This window comes from Adiantum capillus-veneris, chromosome 8, assembly GCF_014529385.1.
Source record: "Adiantum capillus-veneris isolate H3 chromosome 8, ASM1452938v2, whole genome shotgun sequence".
In the NCBI taxonomy this organism is placed as follows: Eukaryota; Viridiplantae; Streptophyta; class Polypodiopsida; order Polypodiales; family Pteridaceae; genus Adiantum; species Adiantum capillus-veneris.
In genome coordinates this window covers 107,473,472-107,491,121 of record NC_140938.1, presented here as the reverse complement: position 1 = coordinate 107,491,121, position 17,650 = coordinate 107,473,472, and the positions used below count along the sequence as shown (strand labels likewise).

At 41.8% G+C, this 17,650-nt stretch overlaps 1 protein-coding gene across 1 annotated transcript; it reads right to left on the bottom strand.

Moving 5' to 3' along the window:
* Window positions 1-1,106: 1,106 nt before the first annotated feature.
* Window positions 1,107-2,397, bottom strand: LOC147452723 (uncharacterized). Its single transcript, XM_086518327.1, has 3 exons — window positions 2,253-2,397; window positions 2,095-2,176; window positions 1,107-1,735 (listed from the first exon to the last, which is right to left on the bottom strand). The coding sequence occupies exons 1-3, from the start codon at window positions 2,268-2,270 to the stop codon at window positions 1,176-1,178; spliced, it is 660 nt and encodes a 219-aa protein (XP_086374453.1). The 5' UTR covers window positions 2,271-2,397; the 3' UTR covers window positions 1,107-1,175.
* Window positions 2,398-17,650: the final 15,253 nt, after the last annotated feature.

Sequence of the window (17,650 nt, the reverse complement as noted above, 5' to 3'; positions counted from 1 at the left end):
TACCTAGATCAATGTGCAATGTCCTTTCTTCTTCATCTACTATTGTCCTTTCTTCATCAATGTGCAATGTCCTTTCTTCTTCATCTACTATTGAGATCTCCTTGGTGGAATGATGCATATAGCATGTTTGGTAAACATTATCCGTGCCTCTTCCTTTTATGGAATTTTTAGAACTTTTACTCCATAGTCCTCCTTTGGAGTAACTATCATTTTGTAACTATGTGTATCATGTCCGTTGTGCATACCAAATGTTATCTAATCTAACATAATATGGCGGAAGGGGTAGCCCTTTACACTCGAAATGTGCAACATGAAAGCTAAACTCCAAAACAGAGAGAAACCCATGTGCATGTGATAAAGAGGGAGAGAAAAAGAGAGAGAGAGGCCGCCGAAGGGAGCCGGCCATACTAGTACCATTAAAAATTTTAGGTATTTCAAGGATGTGTGATGTCGAGTCACCAAATTGCTAGTCTGACCATTCACTGATGCACTTATAAATGATCAACACACCTTGTTGTGTGATGATATATGAGTAGAATGCGTATCCCACACACACCCCAACAAAGCACACAACATAGACATGGAGGCTTATAGCTACCAATGATTTACTAGGAGGAAGTACACTAAATAGGATTGAATTGAAGCTAGAGGAAACACACAAATAAATGTTTAGTCGTCTACAAAGTAGTGCTTTGCCAAAATGCACTTGTGAAACCGACTAATATAGCCACATAAACTCTGTGCGTGCACACACACAAGAAGATTTAGAATTTTTCTCATGTAGGAAAACGGAATCGTCTTCAGTGTTTTTTGTACGATGCATAACATCATGAGCTTCTGCTCGAGAGGCACGGCATACCTAGCTAGGTACAATTGGGGGTAGGGGATCACCGGCGCCCCCATCGAGCCGGTGGTCCCATGCCCCCAATCGTACCTAGCTAGGTATGCAATGCCTCCCTCACAGAAGCTCATGATGTTGAGGTAAGTCACAATGTGAGAATTTGTCCAAAACTTCTTGTGGTGTGTGTGTGTGTGTGTGTGTGTGTGTGTGTGTGTGTGTGTGAGAGAGAGAGAGAGAGAGAGAGAGAGAGAGAGAGAGAGAGAGCTTTTCCTTGTCCAACATAGCTCATGAAAACTATGCTCATTGCAACCACTATAAATGCCTATATCAGAGATCACATGACAACACATTGATTGGGATTCTCAAGAGTAAGTGCATCGAAAAGGATAGATAGTGCATCTTGTGAGTAGATGGGGTTGTCGAAATGGGAGTGGGAACAAGAAGGAGCCTCATAGAGTGGAAAAACATGGACAGGATGAGACCTTCCCTCATCATGAGGATCTTGAGAGGAGGGGTAGTTTATCACATGGCCATGGGAATAATAGGGAGCCCTAGGGACATGGTTGTGCAAAAAGGCATGGCCATCATGAAAAATCCCCTCATTGTTTGGAGTGTAAGGTAGGAAGGGATAGGTGTAAAGACCACCAAATTCACATCCTAAGTTAGGGGAGTAGGAGTTAAGGTTTAGGAAATCTTGTGTAGGAGTCATAGGGACACCATTATTGTTGTTGTTAATATCATGAAATTGGTGTTGTGGTGATGAGGTCTCATGAGCCAACCAAAAGTCCGCATTTTTTCGAGCTCTTCGCACCTTCTGGAGCACCTCCAAGGGGTCCATCGTGCCCTTCACCACCACCTTTTGAAGCCCTCTATCGATGATAACGGTGTGGATGCCTGCAAAGTCAAGGTATAGGCAATGTTCTTTGTCTCTCGAGTCTTTGGTAAGCTGAGGATTGAACCCAGCACTTCATGAATCAAATTTTAAATGCTTAACCTAGCTTTTTTCAAATAGTGCTCTCTCTCTCTTTCTCTCTCTCTCTCTCTCTCTCTCTCTCTCTCTCTTCCTTGTAAACATAACATCAAGAGAGCAAGGATCGAACCCAACACGTTATGGCTCAAAATCTAACCAGTAAGCCTAGCTTGTTCTTAGCGCTCTCTCTCTCTCTCTCTCTCTCACTCACACACACACACACACACACACACACACACACACACACACACACACACACAGAATTGAAGCTACGAATACTTACCCTTGAGGTTGAAGAGCGCTCGTTTAACCTTTCGCTCGCAGCCCCGGCAGTTCATGCTGACACGCAGCTCCACGCTTACACTCTGCGCAGCAAGGAAAATGAGAGTATGTTACAAGCAAATCGAAGGCGAAATGAGGTTAGAAGGCAAAAGCACTTGCCTCAGCTTCCTCGGCCATCGTCTAACAGCAGTAGGCCTATATTGTGAGTGCTTCTTCCTAGGTAATGCATCCATATATGCCTGCCCATGCACCATCAATACCGCGCGTATCCTAGAGCAGCACACCTTTGGGATGAAAGCATATTGCCAAGCACACACAAAAATGCACTCTTGGTCTCCCCTTACAAGCTCAACTACCACCCCGTACTCACATCCTCATATGTTCCTTTGAGCTGTAATGATCAATATTTGAGGGCCTTAGGGAGTATTCCTAGTATGCTAGAAATTTCTCTTCTTCTTTTGTCCGAGGGCGCTAGCTTGGTTGGTTGAGCACTCGATCGTCGTGACCCGGATCATGGGTTCGACTGCGGCCGAGCGACCTTGATAGTGTTCACTGACATTTGTATCGTCTCGCACGAGATATGTGTGATTTGCTACTAAAAAAAATCTTCTCCTTCCTCTGCTCCCCGAGCTTGCACACACAAGGTCTTAAGTTTAAAACGCCCAAAAAGGTCAATTCAAGCCTGGAAATTGCCCCTCCCCCCCGACGGCCCCTTGAGTTTTGGCATCTCAAGTGAACTGCCCAATGTGATCACATTATTTAGTTTGGCTTTTAATATTTGTTTTACTTATTTTGTCAAAGTCTGGGTAGGGTAATTTACTAATAAGCAACCCTCAACCCCCATTGTATGATCATCAATTTATTGCTAAGGTTGTTTGGTTCAGGAGACTCTCTCTCTCTCTCTCTCTCTCTCTCTCTCTCTCTCTCTCTCTCTCTCTCTCTCTCTCTCTCTCTCTCTCTCTCTCTCTCTCTCTACACTTTCGAATCGTCGACTTTGACATGGTATCAAAAGTTATGTGCTTCATGACCCTGGTGGAGCAAGGCAACATCATTGAGAAGAGGAGATTCACCATGAAGAGTACCCGTGAAGAGGTCTCACCCCCTCCCTTGTCGTCAGCAGCAAACACCCCCCCCCCCCCCACTCTGTCCCTTGTGTTTTAAAACGTGGGGTCGTGGAGTCCTTCGTTGCCTTATCGTCAGTTAACCAAGGCGCTGGAGTCGCCAGCGTTTCAAAATTCTTGACGTCCAAGCATCGATGCAACATGCTCCCCCCTGCTAGCATTTTAGGATGCTCTCGATACAGCTATCTGAGACAACGTGGCACACCCTCTCCCTTTCAATGGCATTTTAGAACGCTCTCTCCACCTTTCCCTTTTTCTCCTCGTAGTGCCTTGGCTACTGCCAACATTTTGAAATGCTATGGGCAGTGCCTTGGTGATTTGGAGCCCAAAAGAAGGTTGTTTTTATTGGCTTGGTGAAGTGAAAAGGGAGACTTGAGCAGCGTGGATCGGTTTTGGGAAGAAGACTTGCAAGAGCTCATAAAGGAGTCGTGTCGAGCCTTGAGAAGCGGCTTGGAAGAAAAAAGAGAGTAAATTTGGGAGCGGCTTGGGAGTTTTTGTGACCAACCTCTTGGAGTGCGAGAAGGATACACATTTTCTAGATCTTACAACTTCAAAATGGCCTCCCTTTGCTTGAGCACCCGCGATGACACTCACCAAAACCAACTATCAGCTATGGATAGCATATTAACCATCCACTTAGCAACCTATACATTGACACGGTTCTCAAGGAAACCGGCAAATTGTTTGGCTCAAGATTGTAAGGCCAAAATCAAGGGCATGAGTTCGCTAGAGGATAACAGCAAAGGCAAGATTGACAAGGATGACAATACCAATACTCAATTAGTTGCCCCGGTACCCACGAGGTCCGACCACAGTTGTTATAAATGTGGCACGATGCATTGTTTGACTCAGGATCTTGACAAAAGCAGGAACTCACAGATAGACAAAGGCAAAGGCAAGTTGAACAAAGATTATGGTAATAAACATTTGACAGAGGCGATCTGCATGGTACACGTGGTGGTGGCCACTGTGGCCTCGACATCAAATTTTTAGTCAAATGGCCGTTGTCGCCACTAGCTTCAGCTAGAGAGAGGCTTGTGAGTGGCAAAGAGGGGCAAACCAAGATCCGTATAATTAATTTGGACCCTTGTGTTGGACCTCAAGTTTTCAATGTTTGAACCCGTAGGTCGGAGTTCAAGGCACATACATCTAGCAAGGAACCAATCAGACATATATAAAACACTATGGATGAGTGCACCAATCCATTATTGTTGGGTGGATTATGGACATAATGTGTTTCAAAGTTCATTATTTGAAAAATATTTTGAACGTGATGTGTTCACAACACATGAATGGGGATGTTTGGACGTAGTGTGCTCTGCAGTTGAATTTTCTAAAAGGCAACCAATGCTCAAGATGACATTCTTCTAATATTCAAAGTTGAGGGTAGCAAATCCGAGGTGTATCCGGTGGAAAGGATCCTCTCCTGGGGTGTCCACGGTAGCTTCTTCTTCGACTTGGTCTCACCATTTATGTCCACTATGAGTTGTAGAGAGGGTGTTAGAATTTTGGTGTCATAAAATCTAATATCTAACCAACCCAAATGATTTTCTCATATGAAACCGATCACATAATGCGGGAGAATAAATGAGAACAAGGGTTAAGATATAGATATGTGCTTATAGATCTATCTCAACACGGGGCCAATGGTAAAGGGTCCCAAATGAGAGATGGTCTATCAAAGAGCAAGGTTAACCAATGGAGCATAAGACCTTAGGGTTAGCTTCATTGAAGACCTCCAATAATGAGTGTAGAAGTCCGTTGACCTTAGGTAAGCTAGGGTTGTGCTTGAGGTGGGAAGCCGGCCCAAACTTAAGGTGCTTGAGGTGCTTGTCATGCTTGATGACTAAGGTGCTTGAGGTGCTTGATGATTGAGGTGCTTGATGATTGAGATACTTGAGATGCTTGATATGCTTGAGATGATAGGGTTGTACTTGAGGTGAGAACCCAGCCCAAGCTTGACGTGCTTAAGGGCTAAGCTTGTGGTGGGAAGTAGGCCTAAGCTTGAGGGGCTTGAGGTGTTAAAAGTCAAAGATCTTATCCCTACGAGGAGGGGGCAAGCCCTACATGAGGGGGGATGAGAGAGAAAACCCACACACTCACACAAGGCCTACTTGGTACAAAGAAATCAAAGGGGACACTTGTCAAGTTCCTCCTCATGTTGCCCTCATGGTGTGCCTGAAGCCTATTGGTTGGCCACCCAAGGGGTCCAATGATAATTTAGGAGATTTAAATAATTGTCTTTGCATTTATCAAGTCCTCTCTCTCAAAGGGGAAAGGGGGACACTTGTCCCAAGGCTACCCTTGTTGCTTGTAATGCCTCTTGCTTGTGATTCGCTAGGCCTGGAGGGGTCCAATGAGCTTCAAGCATGAGCTACAAGGGGGGGTCGATTAAATCAAGCTAGGGGATTGCTTAGGGGGAATACTCTCCCACACACACTCACACACACTCTCATTATGCAATGTGAAAAGTGCAAGAGCTCCCTCTCCTTCTCCAAGCAAGTAGAGGTTGAGAGCCTAGACCAAAACTCTTGGCTATGGAGTGCAAATCCAACCAAGAGCTTAATCTTGCCATCTTCTCCTTCTTCATTACTATGCTATTATGTATGCTAGCAAGAAGAGTTATGATAATTGAGGAGCTAATTCTTTCTCCTATGAAATGTTTCTTCTTCCTCTTCCCTACCCTCATTCCCTGCTAGATCTCTCCACCTTCGAAGGTGTTTGAGGTCTTGGGACTGAGGCATGGGATAGTTAAAGCTTTCTTCAAAGTTTATGTTATGCTTGTGATGCATGAATCTTTCCATCTTCATTGCATCACCAAGGTCACAAGGAACACAAATATTGTATTGTAACAAGTCTCTCTTAATGGGAGAAATCATAATACAAATGCCTATTGAAGGGGGGACCCCGACTCCACATAAATCCGGTCCTCAATTGTTGTTATATTCTCTAAATTCTCTCTCTTGCAAACGTATTGTTCATGCCAAGTTAACTAATTTCTATGTCTATGTTGTTATCTTCAATTATGTGCACCCGCTATGCTCACAAAGAAATCTCTCTCATTAATTTCCGCTACTCTCAAGTTAAATAGGCGAATTCTATTACATTGGTATCAGAGCATTGGGTTTCCGTTTTCTTGCTTAAGAAGAGGGGTTTTTAAGTAGCCTATAAATGGTTGATTTTGTTAATTATATTAGGGTAAGTGGAAATGGGATCTATTATCGGTTTTGTTGAGCCCACTATGTGGGATATGGTGCACACCTCGTGAGCTTTGAACTTAATAACGGAGTCTTTTTAAACTGCCTACGGCTTTACCATTATTGAGCCATAAGAAGTCCGAAAGGAGCTAGCCCTCGGCAACTCTGCTATGTTAGACCTACTCCACTACTCTCTATAATTAACCACTTTGAGCCGCGGGTCTAGATACTTAAGAGCCAATTTTCAAAGGCTAACTTGGAATGGCAACTAAGGTTTTGAATTGCCAAAGCATACACTAAGTACATACATAAATTTTGTTAACATGGCTAACAATAATCAAGAGAGTAGAATGAACATTGATAGCTTTAATTTTGCACATAAAAGTGCTAATGATGATGCCCCCATGTTTGTCAATTATCTTGTTATGTTGCAGCAAGCTATGGGCAGCCCTGCCTTGCAAGCCGAAGTTACACAAAAACTTCGTGCTTATGGGATTTCCCTTCCTCTCCAAGAGGAGAGATGAGGAGGCCTCTTGAAGAGAACCCCAAAAGAAGAATCTCTCGCATAAGAGAGGAGGAAGCCAAAGAGCAAGAAAGCAATGAAAGTTTAAGTTCCCCTGAAGATGTGGCTCCACAAAGATGGCGGTTTAGACGATCGCCCACTCCTCCCAAGAGGAAAAGATCAACACACAGTCCTTCTCCTCATCATTTTGAAAGGGAAGAGAGGAAAGAAAGGAAGAAAAGGGCTAGAAAGAGGTCACCCTCTTTTCTTTCCTCCTCTTCCGATGAAAGCTATGGCTATTCTCTTAGATAATACATGAGGGGAGGACATCGCAAATCATACCCTACATGGCAAAGGTCACAAAAGCTAAAGAAGTTGAAGGAGGGAGGAAAGAGTATCTCTTTTCTTACCTATGATGGCACCTTTGGTGCTACTAACAAAGTGTTGGCCTTCATCCAACAATTTGATGCGGCCTTTGGAGATGAGGCCTTCACGGAGTCCTCCAAGCTATGCCATGTAGCCATGCACTTTCAAAAATCAGCTCGTCAATGGTGGGCTAGCCTTCGTGGCAACGGCAAAGCCCCAAAGACATGGAAAACTCTATGAGTTTCCATCATAAAGCAATTCCTTGCAAGCGATGCAAAGGACAGAGTGCTTACCGAATGGCGCAGCTTGAAGCTTCTCTCTCATGAGTCTATCCACAAGTATGTAGACAAGTTTTGGGATTTACATCTCAAGGCTACAGTCTTTCAAAAGATAGACTTTGTTGAGCAAAGGCAGTAATTCTGTGTGGGATTACCTGAAGAGATGGCCGAATACCTCAACTCTCAATGGCCTGGTACTATTAGCGAAGTAATCCATCACACCATGGTTGCTTCATGCATCAATTTCCATCAAGGGGCTAGACGGAATGTCAAGCCCATGGAAAACAAACACAAAAATGATGCAGAGGGGAAAACCAATGCTCAAAATTCTTCCCAAGGCACTACCAACAACAACATCAACAATCAGTCCAAGGAGAAGGGAGTTTACAAAGGTCAAAACAAAATCTCTCTTGAAGAGATTGAAGCTTTTCGCATGGACCATAAGTGTTTCAAGTGTGGGGAGAAAGGACATGGTTATCGTTCTTGCCCCAAGAAGAATGCTCGCAATGAGACTCATAGGGCTTCCACCATCGAAGCTCCAAAAGAGGATGCTCATTGCAAAGGATCATCACTTTCCTATGCTTGTAGAAAGGTAAGAGAGCATGATGCCTTCATCTTGTTTGACCCTAGCTCTACTCACAACTTCATATCAACGGAGTTGGCCACCAAGTTGGGCATTCAAGCTTTCGAGATGGGAGATATGGTAACGGCTGACACAGCTTTCAAGAGACAACAAGCCTCTATTACTCCCTTGATTGAAAAGTTGAGGCTTCATGTCCAAAGCTATGTCGACAAAGAAGACTTTTTCATCTCTCCTCTCCAACATGAGGGTGCTATCCTAGGGGCGCCATGGTTTGCTCGCATGGCTACCAATATGAAATTCCCTGAAAGGAGAATCTGCTTCACCTAAAGGGGAAAGAGCATGTATATAGATGCTAGTGAGCGTGGTCGCACTATTCCACTTGTAAATCCTCCTGCTTTTGATAAGTCAATGAAGAGCTCAGTTTTTGCGTACATGATTTTTGTCAAAGAGTCTCTAAAAGATCCTAATGTTTCATCAAATGTAAATGGTAGGAATCAAGAAGAGTTAGACTTGTCTAATTTTCTAAAAGGATTCCAAGATGTGTATCGATGATATCCCTATGGACTTACCTCCAAAACGAGGGGATGATGACCATCACATTGAGCTCCTTCCAGGAAGCTCACCTCCTAACAAGCCTCCTTATCGAGTCTCACAAGCTCAACAAGATGAGATCATGAGGCAAGTACAGGAATTGGTAGACAAAGGGATGGTGAGGCCTAGTTTCTCTCCCTTTTGTTCTCCAGTCCTTTTAGTGCAAAAGAAAGATGGTACATATCGTATGTGTTTGGACTATCGAGCACTAAACCATATCACTATCAAAGACAGATTTCCCGTGCCTCGGGTAGAAGATCTGTTTGATAAGCTACAAGGCTCGACCTACTTCAGTAGGATTGACCTTCAAAGTGGCTACATCAAATAAGGATAGTGGATGAAGATATCCTAAAGACCTCAAGTTCGCACAACATTTGGTCTTTATGAATATCTAGTCATGCCTTTTGGCTTGACTAATGCACCAGCTACATTCAATCATCTAATGGAGAAAATTTTTGACCACTACATGACTTAACTAAGAAGAATGTTAAGTATGTATGGACTGCTAAGGAGCAAAATGCTTTTGATAAGCTCAAGGAGAAGCTTACCTCCCAACCAGTCCTCATGCTTTCGGATCTCTCAAAGCCATTTTAGGTCTGACGTGATACTTGTTGTGATTACCTTGGAGCAATTTTTCTTCAAGAAGGGCATGCCATAGCATATGAGAGTCGAAGGCTCAATACGGATGAACGAGTCTTGGATATTTATGAGAAAGAGCATTTAGCTGTTCTACATGCCCTAGACACATGGAAGCACTACCTATTGGGGACTCCATTTATTCTACGAACCGACCACCAAAGTCTCAAGTATTTCATGACGCAAACCAAGCTTTCCCACAAACAAATGAGGTGGGCAAATTTTCTTTTGCAATTTAATTTCCATATTGCTCACATTGTTGGTAAGCACAATGAAGTGGCCGATTCACTTTCACAACAACCAAAAGTTAATGCGGTGTCTATAGCTACTCACAGTGATCTATCCTCTATGATAGATGAGTATGCTACTGACCCTGACTTTAGAGACATAATGTCAGCCCTTGCTTTGGGGAAGAAAGAGGAGCTTATTAGAATTATGTACATATTCCATTTATTTTGGCTATGTTTTGTATATTTTCTATTTGTTTCCTTATGATAACTGGATTGAAAAACAACTATCACTACTTATGTAGTCCAATAATACACAGTAAATTGGAAAAGACATATGTATAAACTCTTGAAATTACAAACTATGTAAAGTCATGCCCAAGGAACAATGAATTTTGGTTTGATGAGCTACTCCAACCAATGATTGCCATGTGGTCTAGATATGTTTGCACAACAACCACCTCTAAATCTCTTGTGCTTATTTTTTCCTTAGTTTCTCTTTTGCAAATATATACTTGTGGATTTTCAAAAGAAATTAAATTCCTATTATATGTTTAGAAATATTATTTCATTTATCTTCTCCTCATTTTCTTTTCCTTAGTTCCCTCTTGTTAATAGACATTCATGGGTTTCTAGCAAAAGATGTTACAATCTTGTTATGCATTTATGAATATTACATTAATTATGATTGAGGTAATAGAGAAATAAATGGTTACCAAAATCATGTGATTTTTTTGTTTCCTTATGATTTTGATATTTTATAATATAATGTATTCCTAATGGCTTCAAAAAAAAAAATCACTACCTACATAGTGTGCCAATAAATAGTGCAAGGACCCTTTAAAGAATAAGAAAAACACAAATGTACCAATGTCATGGGTCTTTTCATTTCTTAAACTCACCCTTCACTTACACATTCAAGATGCATCTGGTTTCTTGCACCTTTCAAAACTAGCTGGACATCCCACTTACTACTAACCCATTTACTAACTTAACCACATATATACTTATTCTTTAATACAAAGTGAATAAGGAGCTACAACAGGATAACGTTGATGTGCGCTCCACCCAACATAGGTCTCTCTCTCTCTCTCTCTCTCTCTCTCTCTCTCTCTCTCTCTCTCTCTCTCTCTCTCTCTCTCTCTCTCTCTCTCTCTCGCACTCGCACATGCTTCCCGCATCACCTTCAACTGGTATCAGAGCAAGGTTTGTGCTTGCCGTTTTCGCGTCCGCACGCGCGCACTTTCAAAAGTGCAAATAGGTTTCCGATTTTGGCATCGGCAAATTCAACGTTCCGAGAGCGTTTCCAATAGTCGTCCTGTGGTTTTACCCTTTTTTGAATGTTGTTTGTACAATCAAAAGCTTCATCCGAGCTACGATTCAGGAGTTGTATTTTTCAACTCCACTTATGCTATAGGTACAGGTACAGGTACATGACACAGTAAAAGTCGTTCAGAGACTATTTTGGGATTGTATATAGCCATTTTATGGCTATTATGTGCTATTGAGAGGTGTTTGGGCTGATTAGGAGCACTTTCCGGCATCAACGTTGTCTTGGGTTTTTCATGCATCCATCTCCTCATAGGTTTTTGCATACATACAGGACATCCAGATTTCTTACAGGTTGCAGTGTTTTGCATCAACACATATTTCAGTGGGAGTACTTGATGCACATATGCATTGTTTTGGCACTTTTGATAGTGCTTGAGCTCTTTTGAGAGCGGTTTTACTCCCCGCAGGAATTTGTTTACTACTTGCACATTTTGTTTGGCGCCTGTTTGAGTGCGTATAATGCACTTTGCAGTATTGTTGACAGTGGATGTACGTTGAGTTGCGGAAACTACCATATGTACCTTTTGTGGAGCCGATTTGGCTTGTTTTTGGCAATCACGATCGGTTTTGAGACTCGGTTTGGAGGCCCTTTCTAAGACTGAGCTGGTTTCTTGTCTGCATAACCTTTTGTGAGGGTCGATAGCGTAAGGTTTTCTTGAGCTGGGGGATTCTTGAATTTGAGATCCTTTCGGTGATACAGGTTTCTGGAGTACCCATTTTTGTGGCCTCGCCATAGGACATGTATAGAGAGGGCTAGGTGCATTGGACGTTGTGTTGGCAGTCTTGGCTCAGCTTTTGACTTTTTATGCAAATCTAATCGGTGATGTGCTTGTCTTATGCTCTGAGAGCATTACTTTTGATACGTTACTGATCTCTCGTGATAGTTTTGGATTGAGATTCTGTCAACTTTTCAGGGGAAACTCTGTCGAATTTTTTCCAGAATTACCAGTGTTTATCGCCATATTATCTTTAGCTTGTAGCCAGGTCATCTAGCGGGTGAAAAGGATATTTACAACATCTAGAAATTTGATGGGACAAATTTTGCTATCTAGAAAGAGAAGATTCAAGATTTTCTCATACAAAAAGGCCAGCTGGATCCTATCATGGAGCGCCCAAAGGGCGAGTGTACAGATGTTGAGTGGGAGAGACTTGATGCTAAGGCCAAATCTACCCTCTGTTTACATTTGACCGAATCTATGTATACTATAGTTGGAGAAAGGACTGCTAGAGATGTATGGGATAAATTGTGTTCCAATTATATGAGAACAAAAGTGCCACTAATAAGGTTTTCTTGATGAAGAAGCTGTTTGATCTTTGTATGAAGGAAGATGGCACTATTTCTACTCACATTAATGAGTTCAATATCATTTTCACTCAGCTGACCACTCAGGGTTTGGTCTTTGATGAGGAAATCAAATGTATCTTCTTGCTATGCAATTTACCCTCGTCTTGGGATATGTTGTGTACCGCGATTAACAACTCAACACCTGGTACTGGTCTTGTGTACAATGAAATCCTTGGGAGTTTGTTTACCGAGTAGATTTGCATAGTAAATTTGCAAGAAATCTCTCGAAGGCAAGAAGGATGGTGATGCGTATGTTGCTAGTGATAGTCAAAGGGGTCGCACTCAAAGTCGTGCCAAAAGCAAGGAACGTGGGGGCTCACGCAGGAAGTCTTGGGGTTCTATGAGTAATGTCAAGTGCTATCACTGCCATAAAAAAGGGCATGTGAAGAAGGATTGCAAGAAGTGGCAGCAAAGCAAGAAGGATAAACATCTGGTGACACTTCTAAGTCTAATGATTCAAACAAGGGCAAAGCAAAGCTAGAGGAGATCAATGGTGCTAGAGTCTTTAAATGCTCCTATTGTAGAGACTCTTTCAGCGGTTGTTATGCCACTTACCTCTGATGTATTGGTCTTCACATCACATCTACTTGTCGAGGCTCTTGTTACAAAAGATGCACAGTATGCACAGAATTGGATAGTATGCGAGTTTCCATGTGACACCACATAGAGAGTGGTTCTTTACTTATTCTCACTCTTGTGGAAAAGTGAGACTTGGTGATGCTTATGAACTAGACATTGAGGGTTTCGAAAACGTCAAATTGCATCTAAGGAATGGCACGCATTTTACTTTATGTAATGTCAGACATGTGCCCAAGTTGACTAAGAGCTTGTTTTCTATTGGTCATCTTGATGATTTGGGCTATAACACCACATTTGGCAATGGTTCGTGGATAGTACGCAAAGGTAATCTTGTTGTACTCAGAGGTCAAAAGCATGATACCTTTTATTCCATGCATGTGTCAGATGTTGGTCATGATTACATATCTATAGCCGAGCTACCGTCTACTACTGAGTTGTGGCATTGCCGGCTAGGTCATATTAGCCAAAAAGGAATGAGAACTCTGACTTGTTTTGGCTACTTACCTGTCTTGTATTATGTTGACTTTCTTGTTTGTGAACACTGTATCTATGGAAAACAGACTAGGTCTGTCCACTTACCATTGGGTCAAAAGCGAGCTGAACCTCTAGATTTAGTACATAGTGATGTTTGTGGTCCTATGTCAACCAAACCTCTAGGGGGAGGGGGGGGCAGCTATTTTGTGACATTCATAGATGACTCTACTTGAAAGGTGTGGGCATATCCTTTGAAACATAAGAATCAAGTTCTTTCTATGTTCCATAAATTCTTGGTACTCGTTGAGAATCAGTCTGGCAAGAAACTCAAGAGGTTGCAGACTGAGAACGGTGGATAGTATGTCTCCAAGGAGTTTGATAATTTTTGTGCTAAAAGGGGGATTAAAAGACAGTTTACTGCACCATACACGCCAGCTCAGAATGGAGTTTTTGAGCGCATGAATCGTAGATTCAGGAAAGAGTCATAGCCGTGCTTTCTATGGCAAATCTCACACAAGGCTTCTGGGCAGAAGCCGTCTTGACAGTAGTGCACATCATAAATCGTTCGCCTAGTACGCAATTGACTTATGAGATTACAAAAGAGTTATGGTCTAAACGTAAGCCCTACTATGAACATATACGTGTTTTTGGTTGTGAAGCTTATGCTCACGTGCCTAAACAACTTCGACATAAGTTAGAGCCAAAATCACACAAATGTATTTTCATTGGATATGGTACAGATGGAGAGATGGGATATCGTCTCTGGCACCCAGAATCTCGTTGAGTCATCCATAGTTCAAATGTGCTCTTCAATGAATTGAAGATGCATAAACAACCTATCAAGGAAATAGAGGTTTGGAGAGTCATTTTTGAGGATGTTGCCTCAGAGACAGTGAAATCAATTCAGCGGGCTAGTGATGTACCTTCCACTAGCAATGCTCTAGAGGGAGCGGATAGAAATGGTCAAGGAGTGAGATGGTCTACTAGAGTCTCTCGTCCACTTGCACGTATCGAGCGAGGTCTTGATTACATCATGTTGACCGATTGCGGTGAGCTAAGCTGCTACCAAGAATCCATGATGACGGATGATGTGGTGAAGTGGGAGCAGGCTATGGAATCTGAGTAACTCGATTCTGGCTAATGATACTTGGAACTTGGTAGAACTGCCAAATGATGTGAAAGCTTTACCTTGCAAATGGGTTTACAAGAAGAAGTTTACCTCGAGTGATCCAAATCCAAAGTACAAGGCTAGACTTGTAGCCAAAGGGTTCAAACAGCAAAAGGGAGTCCATTTTGATGAAATCTTCTCGTTTGTGGTCAAGATGAAAATGCTTGGAACCGTACTTGGTCTTGTAGCGATTGAGGACATGGAACTCGTCCAAATGGATGTGAAGATAGCATTTCTTCACGGGGATCTAGATGAGGATGTTTACATGCAGCAGCCTAAAGGGTTTTTTCAGGGAGACGCATCTCGTGAGGAGCTAGTATGTAAGCTCAAAAAGGCACTTTATGGCTTAAAGTAGGGTCCAAGGCAATGGTATCATAAATTTGATCCATGTATGAGGTCTCAAGGGCATAAAAGGAGCAAAGAGGATCACTGCTTGTACACGAGAAAGCTAGATGATGGCTCAATGATCATTCTAGTTCTATATGTTGATGACATGCTTATAGCTGTTTGGGGGATACTACACACTTTTTTGGCATGTGAATCAAAAGAGATTCCAAACGTCGTATTCTTGAGTTATCTCAAGAAACATACATTGAGAAGTTTTGTAGCGTTTCAATATGTAGGGGGGAAAGCATTGACTACCCCAATGTTGGCATTCTTGAAACTCAGTAAGGAAGATGCTTCAAATTTGATGTTGAGCGAGCAGAAATGGATAAGGGACCATATTCTTTGTTAGTGGGCAGTCTCATGTATGCTATGGTGGCCACAAGGCCAAACATTGCTTTTACAGTGGGAGTGGTGAGCCGATATATGGAAAATATTGGCAGCAAGCATTGGGAAGAAGTGAAGCACATTCTTAGGTACCTCAAAGGTACGGTCGGCAGGTGTTTATGCTTCGAAAATAGTGATGCATCCATCGTGGGTTATGCAGATGCAGACTATGTGGTTTGTGCCGACAATAGGAGATGGACGTCTGGCTATGTCGGATGCAAGTAAAGAGGGTGTATGATTATCTTGCTTGGTCAAAAATCTTGGCATTGATGAGACTCTAGTGATATATTTTGATAGTCAGAGTTCTCTTTCATTGGCAAGGAATCCCGTGTTTCACTCCAAATCAAAACACATTGAAGTCAGGTATCATCTCGTGAGAGATTTCTTGGCCAAAAAGCTCATTGATTTGGTCAAGGTACACACTGCCGACAACCCAACAGATGCTTTGACGAAAGTCTTAGCTTTGGAGCAGTTTACACATTGCAGTGAGTTGATGGGTATAGGTTGAAGCCATTAGATTGCTTCACGATTGTACATACCAGGTCACTTGGGGTACGTTGGCCCTCAAGTAGGAGTTTGTTGGGATCCAGGCCAACTGGCCGGACATCCCACTTACTACCAACCCATCTACTAACTTAACCACATATACACTTATTCTTAAATACAAAGTGAATAAGGAGCTGCAAAAAAGGATAACATTGTTGTGCGCTCCACCCAACAGTAGGTCTCTCTCTCTCTCTCTCTCTCTCTCTCTCTCTCTCTCTCTCTCTCTCTCTCTCTCTCTCTCTCTCTCTCTCTCTCTCTGCTCTCGGCTCTCGCACTTGCACTCACACACGCTTCCCGTGGCACCTTCATTTTAGGCACCCTTTCTCTTCAGTGCCCAACATCGTGTATTTAGACAAATCCAAGGAAATTTCCTTGATGTATTAGCCATGTAGGTCATTCAACCCTTGATGCACTAATTGTGTAGATAAGCCTAACAGAAAGAAGAAAATCTAGGCAACACCCCCAATATAGAAAGCCCCAGGTCATCCACCCTTTCATCTAAGGAGTCCAGTCAAAATAGAATCTTTGCATATGCATAAACAATATTTTCCAAGCACTCAGGTTGTAAACTATAAATCGTCAAAACCACTTCAAAATCCAATCCAAGATGAATCTATATAATAGTTCTCTAGGGAGCTTGGGGTCCAAATTATTGACCAAGTGCATTGGACAACGAGCTATATTTTAGCCATAATTATTTACTCGTGCAAAATTTTCATGTGACACACATAAGGGAAAATGTTCTAAATGATCTGTTTAAACTCTGATTCAAAGATTTGGACTTGATCCATAGCGATTTAGGAGATACAACCAAAGCAATGTCCCTACCGTCTACATGACGTGAAACGAAAAGCTCTTTTTATGCATCTACGTGATCATAAACACACCGTGTGTATAAATCAACGTGCTAAACATGATGAAACAAGCATGGAAAAACTAAAACTAGCATAAAAAGAAAAAAAAATTAAACCACAAGTTTCTCTTGTCCATCCGAACAAGAAAACAGAGACTCATTTTTCACTAAAAAGCATTAAAAAATCACAAAAAGATAAAAATAAGATGAAAACCATACCATACGGGGATTTGTAGATAGCCTTCGATCCTCCTTTTATGAAAAAGCACAAAAATCATGAAAAAGCTAAAAATAATTAAAAGAATTCAAAATTGAAACAAACATCTGTCTAATCTACTAGAACATGAAAATGACCTTTTTTTAAATTTTAAAACTTTACAATATTGTCGAATGAGCATTCTAAACCAAAATTTTAAGAAGTGGACATTAAATCTATTTTTCTCAGTTTTAAAAGAGATGTGAAAATTGGGGATCTTACATCCCTTCATAGTTGAAAAATTTGAGGTGTCCTCACGTCAACAGGAAGTCTGGATAAATAAGTCTTAATACATTATCATGTTCCCAAGTAGCATCCTTTTCACGATAAGTTGACCATTTGACAAGGTATTCCGTGATGGTCCAGTTACAAAGAGGTTTATTTCTACTTTGAAGAATACATTTAGGATGTACTTCAAAATTTATGTCACTGGAAGTAGATAACAAAAAATCGTCAAGAATATGATTTGGATTGGGTACATACATTTTAAGCAAGCTGATGTGGAAAACATCATATACCTTGACATGTGGTGGTAACAAAGTCTGTAAACTTGACCATTGATTCTTTCTATGATGACAAAAGGTCCAGAATATCTTGCACTAAGCCTCTTGCACTTACCCATTGATAAAGAACTATGTTTGGGTCTCACTCTTCAAAATACCATATCCCCTTCTTCAAGGGGTTGAATAGATTGTTTACGATTAGCATAACTTTTGTGTTTATCTTGAACAG